An 8,322-nucleotide genomic window follows, 5' to 3' on the forward strand; every position below is an offset into this window, starting at 1 on the left:
TTTGATGTATCCAGTAAAGACAGCGTTAGGATGTGGCAGACCATTTTCAGCTCATGCGTCTTTGGTGTAAACTCGTCTTGACCAAACGCCCCCCCAGGAACAGCTCAACGCCCCCCTTTCAAAAATATTGTTTCCAGCGCCCCCCGATGCTGTCCGAACGCCCCCTGGGGGGCGGTACCGCCCCCCGTTGAGAAACACTAGTCTAGGTGATGTGGTCTTTAATGTGGATCCGTCTCTGGGGCTCATCTAGTCGATGTGGACTCCGCAAGATGCATATTTGCATATGCAAGATGCATATTTGCAAGAAATATATGCAACAGCGAAACAGTATGAAGAAACGTTATTGTGACTAATTTGCAGAACGGTACATCAGATAAACTCTTATTCTGCGTGATGGGACGGACATTAAAGACAGGTTGAGGTGAAAAGTGGTATTTCAAGGGCGCTCACGTACAAATGCATAAGGTAAATCAAAATTGAGTCATTCAAATAAAGAACTATTATATACTATATATTGTAGACAGACTGGAAGATTAATCCTAATAAACGTGACGGTACAGTAAAAAATATTAAAATACGTTAAAACACGTTAAAATCGCTTAACTTCCTCATGACATAACATCTTGCTATTTAGCAGCATGCAGATGGGGCTGGTATGCTAAAATGCTGTCCATGTAATTAACAATTACATTAAAGTGTGATAAAGACGTGGAATCGGTCTATATTCGATGTTAGTCATCATACTTTGTACATAAATATTTCCTATCAGTTCACAGTCACTTCCGCTAAAACGATCCGTGGTGAATTAGTCTGGTCCAGAGCCGTATAGAGAGAGAGTTGCGACAACTCCATTGACTCCAATGGACCAGTTTTTCACAGCAATGGCGGATCGTGGAGGCGCGCAATAGTTCCCGGAAGTTAGCGCTAATACTATCAGCGCCATAGAGATGCAGCAGAAGAAACCGCTGTGATCGACTTTTATAAGGTAAGACATTTATAGGACAAAACTGTATATTATCAGAGCAGCTAATTAACTTGCCTTATGCATTAAAACAGATTATTATTAGATTATTCCTCACAAAATTAGTAGATTTATAGGGTATTATTCATTCTCTTAATGCAGTTTCAGTCGTTGTGTAATTGAGGCTTTTAAACGTGATTTTTGCTGGTGGAAAGTTAAATATTAGAATTAAATTTGTTGCAAAGGATGCTGATGGACCTAAGTGAGAATGAAAAAGAGGCATGTAATTTTCATTTGAAACTCATACTAGGCTAAATTACCAGAAATATATTAAATATCACTACTGTACACAGTTGAAGTCAAAAGATTACAAACACCTTGCAGATACTGCAAAATGTTAATTAAAACAATTTATTTTACCAAAATAAATACGTTTAAACATTGTTTATTTAGTACTGACCTGAATAAGATATTTCACATAAAAGATGTTGTTTACATATAGTCCATAAGAGAAAATAATAGTTACATTCATAAAAATGACCCAGTTCAAAAGTTTACATACACTTGATTCTTATTACTGTGTTAATATTGGTAAATTCATTCAAATTTTACAGATTCTGGAAGCTGTATGTAAACTTTTGACTTCAACTTTAATAAACGTTATCACAGTAAACATGTACTTTATTACTGTGTTTTATATTTACTGTACTTTTGTACTTCTTATCTACTTTAGAAACACTGTGTGGAGGAGCAGCGATGCCACAGGACTGATATCTGATAGAACATCACGTAACTGTTTCTCCTGTGTTTTTCTCCTGAAGACTCCCTGTAATGAGAACACCTTTGAAGAAATGACGCCAAGTTATGAGAGGACTCAAGATGATGCCAACTCCGAATAAACACACAAAACTACCAAATTTTCTTTGTATTATAATCAACATGATCAAATCATGTGATCAGTACTTTAATGTATTGTTTCTGCTGAATACATGTTGTTAACTAACTGCATGATTTGTATAGCCTAATTTTAGATAATGTCTGTCATATGAACATTACTTTGACAGTTACACCTGTTAACGTAACTCTTATTTGTAACATAGAAACATTAATTTTCTGTAAAGCTGCTTTGAAACACTGTGTATAATAAAAAGTGCTATACAAATAAATGTGAATAAAATAAAACTTGATGCATCTTTTTTCTCCTCTCCATGTCAGTAGGAAAACCATACATTCATTCTGCTTTCTGTGAGTGACTCTGGAGCATTCCCATACAGCACAGCAAACTACAAGGACAACATGCTTTTACATTTATTATAAATCAATAAATCAGTTACTGTAAATAAGTGTACTTAATATATCATTAAATATGTAAAAACAATTTTTTAAGTTGAATATACTATGAAAATTTGTAGATATTAATAATTATGGGGTGAACAAGAATCAACAACATTAAACAAGATGAATTTCCCTTAATTTAATTTTATAATTCACTTATTTGGTATTAAGACAACATACCAACAAGACAATACCATTTCAAAACAGCAAATGCAGTCTTTAACCAAAGTTACTTTAGCCTAAAATATGTTAACAAGGCAAGTAGCAATAGTTGATCACATTAATCCTCAAATATTAGCGTATTTTATATTTTAAATACAACACTGATATAACTACATATACATACTACATATACATGTCGATGTATTTTATAAATGATGTAAATGCATTCTTTTATTGTCTACTAATTAACCAAAATCGCAGTTCTGCCTCTTCAACTCCATGTATTCCAATAGCCCGCAATTAACTTCCTGGAACTATTTGAAGTCTACACGAATCACGGGACGATCGACCGTTTTGAACTTCCGTTGTCGCAACTCTCTCTCTATACGGCTCTGGTCTGGTCTAGTTCTGTTGATCATTGATTGGGTGAGAACAGTTCAATATTACTGGCTGTGGAAAACGCCGTCAATAACGCGCGCTTTTGTGCAATCAGAACGGTATTTTTAACGGCGCTCTGTGGCAAGCTATACGGCGTTAAAAACGGCGCTTTTTACAAACACTAAAACGCCCTTAAATACGGAGCCATTTCCAGTTTCATAGTGGAGTTTAGTCTTGTTTCTTGTCTAGTCATTCGTGTCTTGATCCTAGACTGGTTATATAGTCTTGTGTCGTCAGCAGCCTGACCTGAAATTATCAATCACCTGTTGTGGATTCGTCCTTTGTTTTGCTGTTTCTGACTCTGTTTGCTCCTTGTATGAACAAACACAGGAAGAGCTGATAGTATTTAAAGAAAGAGTTGTGAGCATATAATGAAGAGGAAGACTGACAGAAAGAGAAAATGGCTGATAAGTGTCATTTGTGTCTGCTGGGACTGATCATTCTCTCTTCACTTCTCACAGGTAAACAAATCTCTGTTTTCTCATCCACATTTATTGGGATTAGTCTGGGAAAGAGTTAATTCATGTTTTATTTATTGATATAAATCAATACATCAATACAGATTGAGACTGTTGTCTAATTTGTATCATATTCCTTTTCTCAGAAACATCTTCATGAGTTCACTGTGATCAGTCTGTATCCAGATACAGTCCAGGGGCCTGTACCATGAAGCCGGATTACCTGGCTAGCCAGGTAAGTTTAGGATTAGTTTGCACCAATGCTGGGTTTTAGGTACCATGAAAGAAACTCGGCTTCAGTTGGTGTTCATTGCCATGGTAACTTGCGCTGCATGGCTAACCTGCTCCGGGGCAGGTTAAGTTCTGGATTCGAGATCTCAAAACGAAATTTGACCAATCAGTAGTGAACATTTAAGTGACGCAACTAATTTCTAGTGTCTGTTGCAATGGCTTGTCCTTTTCTGAGAAATCCCGTAAACATTTCCGCGCAAATTGTTCGAAGAGCGCTTCGCAGAGAAAGAGTTTTTAGGGACAGACAAGATCCCATTGCCTTCCCTGATAGTTACTTGTATGAAAGATACAGATTTTCCGCCGAAGGCATACTGTATCTTTGCAAACTTCTAGAGCCGCACATAACAAATGTGACGCGTCGAAGCCATGCCCTTACTGTAACGCAAATGGTATGTATTGCGTTGCGTTTTTTTGCAAGCGGAACATACTTGTATGCAATCGTTGATGCAGAGCACCTAGGAAAAAACACGGTTTGTCGAACCATTCGTAAGGTGGTCCTCGCACTGCAAGGCTACCTAAACAGCTTTATTGTATTCCCTGGCTTTTTATCGACCTTATCAATTAAAGAGGGTTTTTATAAAATTGCAGGTGAGATATATTAATAAAATCACATAATTTTATTTCTCTTATAACACTTGCATGTTTACTATAATACAGTACATTTTTTTTATCTAAAAGGATTCCCTAGAGTCATAGGAGCAATAGACTGCACGCATGTTGCAATCTCCACAGCTCTAGGAGACCATGAGGCAGACTATGTAAATAGGAAGTCTTTTCACAGCCTTAATATTCAGGTAGGTGTACTATGGTTGTGATATTTTTAGCTTTAGTTAGGTGAGTATTTAGATAAAAAAAATAGCATTTTAATTATCTACTGTACTGTGTTCATCTGCAGATGACTTGTGATCATGAATGTATGATCACAAGCTTGGATGCCAAGTGGCCCGGCTCAGTGCATGACTCACGAATTTTCCGTGAGTCTTCGTTGTGTCAACGCTTTGAGGAAGGCAAGTTACATCTGGAACACTACAGACTACTTTAAAGTATTCTTTTAAAATGTGACAGCGACATTTTCACAATGTTTCCTTTTCTGTTTTATGACAGGGCTTTTTGATGGTGTGTTAGTTGGAGACAGGGGATATGCATGCCAGAGGTTTTTGCTAACCCCTTATCCTGACCCCCAGACACGATCACAAAACTGGTTCAATGTGGCCCTCAGTAAAACCAGGGTCAAGGTAGAGATGACCTTTGGCATCCTAAAGGCACGCTTCAACTGCCTTCGGCACTTGTCGCCAGAACGGGCATCACAGATAGTGGCTGCATGTGCCATTCTGCACAACATAGCCACTATCAGAAAGGAGCGAGTACCAGCATTAAACCAGCTTCTCCCTGATGAAATTGACCCCATTACACTCGACCATCCAGCTGGTGCAGCTGTCAGAGAAGCAATCACAACACAATATTTTACTTAAGCACACTGAAACTACAGATGTTTTGTTTTTTTTATTGGTTATGTGGCTGTAGAGCAAGGACAGAGAGCAAGAGAAAGTAGCATTAATAAAAATTCTGTATTCATGCCAAAGTGTTAGTTGGTTAATAGTGTACATACAGAAATCTGTTTTTCAAGCTGTTTAATCTCCAGTTTAATTTTTTTATTTGGAGTCTCCTCAGCTCACAGTCAAGCTCCTTCAGTGTACAGTCTATTTCCATTTTTCTTTTGTAAAGGGCCCTGACTGAGTCAGTTTCCACCTGAAACCAATAAAACTGAAGGTTAATCAAATGACAAAATATAGGTAATGTTTAAGCATTACCTTGTTCACATTCCTTTTGAATCCCATTGAGGTAGAGGCCTCAGGTTCAGCGGTAGGTTGTGAAAAATCCTACAACAAATGAAAAAAGGACCAGAGTCACTTTATTGCTATACATTCACATGTGTGCAATAATTAAGTCAACAGCACTCACCTCAGCAAGCCCAGTGCCTTCAGTCTCAGAACAGGCAGACAGTGTCTCCTCATTTGTTACACTCTAAATAAGAAAAATAGGCCTATGTAAAGCAGAAATGTTGTAAAACAGGTTATGTTCAAAGTGTTCATTTTGCTGTATACTGACCTCTGTCTGGGAGACTGCATGTATGTGTGATGGCTTTAGCAGGGCCACTGTGTTTCCATCTACTGCATAACATAGTTAGTAATACAAAAATAAATAATGTAGTAAGGCTTTGGACACATACCCACTGTTACTTGCTTAGAGGAGCCAGCACCAGGGTCAGACTGTCTAGCACCTGAAATACCATCCATTATTGGTCGCCCCTCACTGTTACTTAGAGCCAACTCCTCTGCCACAGTGTATTCTGGAGGAGGTGGTCCTCCTCCTGTTTTTCGGCCATCACACTTTTTTCTGTTTGCTGCCAAGAAGCGTTTGTGATACAATGTTCTCATTTAAAAAAAAACACACACACACATCATCAGAAATACTCACCACTTTGAAGTATATTTTTATATTTTGTCCTGATCTGCTGCCAAGTACGTTTGGAGTTTGGGTTGCATCTAAAAATAAAGTCAAGTAATATGATCTTGTATCATTTTCACATTTACATAAACAAATAAAAATACATTGTAATTTTGTGTATTTACACAATGCCTTCATATGAATATAGTTATATACATACATAGCCCTATACTATATAGCCATATAGCATATATAGCCATATATATGCCCAATGCAGCATCATATATATATATACATATATATATATGTCAAATGATTTTATCTCCTCTTAATCACATACAGAATAAAAGTTTGAGTTCACTAAAATATGTGTGTGTACTGTGTGCTAAGTTATTATGTATATATAATATACAAACACATTCATGTATATATTGAAGAATATTTACAAGTGTATGTATTTATTATAATTTTTATAAATTTACATTATATATAAATACAAATATTTGTACACTAATAACATTTCTATTAAATATATACATTAAATTGTGTGTAAATATGTGTGTGCATAATAATTAGGCCACCAGTACACAAACAAGCAAACTCAAACTTTTATTTTGTTTTCACGTTTTAACAGTAGTTCAGTAGTGAAAGCATTTAAAATTATTTTAATAACAGTAGTTCAGTAGTGAGTAATATTGAAATAACTTTAGTAACACTGATCATCATTCTTCATTTGTCCGGTCGAATGCTTTTAACAATTACACTGTTATTGTAAAGTGTTAGCATAATTTTTACGGGCGTGCAAATAGATAAACTAACGTTACATATACATAATTAGACCTTGATGTATAAAATACGTATTTAACTTACGCATTAACGCTATCCGCAATCTTTCTCCAACAGTCTTCTCTCGCTTTGGCAGCAGACACGGTATTACTCCGCGCTTGTAAAACGTGCTTAAATTCATTGTATTTCTGCATTATAATAGTTTGCTCCTCAGCGGAGAAATATAAGGACCTCCCTCTCTCCATGTCGAACGCAATTGGTTGTTCGGTGGCACGTCACTCTTTTATGTGCACGCGCGCGCCTCAAGTAATCATGCTTAAGGATCAAAGCCTGGGTTAACAAAGAAAGTTGATGAGCTTCATCATGGTACCAATAATGCCTGATTGCATGGGTTTGGATTTGTCAACCCAAAACTAATCCTGTAACTCTGAGTTTGTTCATCTACGTTCATGGTACAGGCCCCAGGTAAGAAACTCTGTTGAAGTGATAAATTGGGTAAGTCTGAGTTTGATTTAGCATGAACACTTAATGTGGCTTGTAATTATTTCAGTTCTTCTGAATGTCATTATAAATGACTAATGCTGAAACAAATGCACAGTCCTGCTGTCCTGATGTTTGTCAAGTGTCCAGCAGGTGGCGTCAGATCTCAATTCCAGAGAACTACTGTGGGCATTGGCTTATTATTAACTGTCATATACATTTTAATTGTCATTTGTTGTGTAACATAAAGCTTACGAGTACACCCTGCAGCCCAAGACTGGTTGTCCACTGAAGCTAAGCAGGGCTGAGTCTGGTCAGTACCTGGATGGGAGACCTCCTGGGAAAACTAGGTTGCTGTTGTTAGAGGTGTTAGTGAGGTGCTCACGCTGTGGTCTATGTGGGTGTTAATGCCCCAGTGTAGTGACAGGGACACTATACCGTACAAAGCACCGTCTTTCAGATGAGACGTTAAACCAAGGTCCTGACTCTCTGTGGTCATTAAAAAAATCCCATGGCACTTCTCATAAAGAGTATAGGGGTGTATCCCCGGTGTCCTGGTCAAATTCCCTCCTCTGGCCTTTGTCAATCATGGCATCCTAATAACCCCCATTCATTGAATTGGCTCTATCTCTCTCTCTCTCTCCACCTGTAGCTGGTGTGTGGTGAGCACTGACGCCGCTGCGCTTTTATGGATTTGTGCTTTAATGCTAATTTGCCCTGTTGAGTAAATCTGGCCCTAAATTTCATCGTGTTAGCCTGTGTGGAAAATTTTAGACTATGTGACAACTAGCCCCGCTCTGCCCTAATGTGCTCACATACTGTAGATTTATTTCATTTAATAGAAATTTAATAGACATTACATTCAACTGAATTTTGTTGTAAGTTGTTGTTTTTTTAGGGGCATTTGTGGCCTAATGTTTAGAGCGTTGAACTTGTGACCCACAGGTCACATTGTCTGTGGGG

At 37.5% G+C, this 8,322-nt stretch overlaps 2 protein-coding genes across 2 annotated transcripts; one reads left to right on the top strand and one right to left on the bottom strand.

Moving 5' to 3' along the window:
* Nucleotides 1-3,800: 3,800 nt before the first annotated feature.
* Nucleotides 3,801-5,117, top strand: LOC127158754 (putative nuclease HARBI1). The gene is made up of 4 exons (XM_051101764.1): nucleotides 3,801-4,233; nucleotides 4,324-4,439; nucleotides 4,541-4,652; nucleotides 4,750-5,117. The coding sequence occupies exons 1-4, from the start codon at nucleotides 3,801-3,803 to the stop codon at nucleotides 5,115-5,117; spliced, it is 1,029 nt and encodes a 342-aa protein (XP_050957721.1).
* Nucleotides 5,118-5,238: 121 nt separating this feature from the next.
* Nucleotides 5,239-7,109, bottom strand: LOC127158755 (uncharacterized). Its single transcript, XM_051101765.1, has 7 exons — nucleotides 6,964-7,109; nucleotides 6,124-6,191; nucleotides 5,876-6,049; nucleotides 5,755-5,816; nucleotides 5,608-5,670; nucleotides 5,457-5,525; nucleotides 5,239-5,394 (listed from the first exon to the last, which is right to left on the bottom strand). The coding sequence occupies exons 1-7, from the start codon at nucleotides 7,071-7,073 to the stop codon at nucleotides 5,239-5,241; spliced, it is 702 nt and encodes a 233-aa protein (XP_050957722.1). The 5' UTR covers nucleotides 7,074-7,109.
* Between the last annotated feature and the right edge of the window lie 1,213 nt (nucleotides 7,110-8,322).

The sequence above is a fragment of the Labeo rohita genome, unplaced genomic scaffold, assembly GCF_022985175.1.
Source record: "Labeo rohita strain BAU-BD-2019 unplaced genomic scaffold, IGBB_LRoh.1.0 scaffold_168, whole genome shotgun sequence".
Classification (NCBI taxonomy): Eukaryota; Metazoa; Chordata; class Actinopteri; order Cypriniformes; family Cyprinidae; genus Labeo; species Labeo rohita.

Coding starts and splice junctions, on each gene's coding strand:
- LOC127158754 (XM_051101764.1), top strand. CDS start 3,801: ATGGCTTGTCCTTTTCTGAGAAATCCCGTAAACATTTCCGCGCAAATT. Junction 4,234..4,323: donor GGGTTTTTATAAAATTGCAG/GTGAGATATATT, acceptor TTTATCTAAAAG/GATTCCCTAGAGTCATAGGA. Junction 4,440..4,540: donor TTCACAGCCTTAATATTCAG/GTAGGTGTACTA, acceptor GTTCATCTGCAG/ATGACTTGTGATCATGAATG.
- LOC127158755 (XM_051101765.1), bottom strand. CDS start 7,073: ATGCAGAAATACAATGAATTTAAGCACGTTTTACAAGCGCGGAGTAAT. Junction 6,192..6,963: donor ATTGCGGATAGCGTTAATGC/GTAAGTTAAATA, acceptor CTTTATTTTTAG/ATGCAACCCAAACTCCAAAC. Junction 5,671..5,754: donor ATGCAGTCTCCCAGACAGAG/GTCAGTATACAG, acceptor TTTCTTATTTAG/AGTGTAACAAATGAGGAGAC.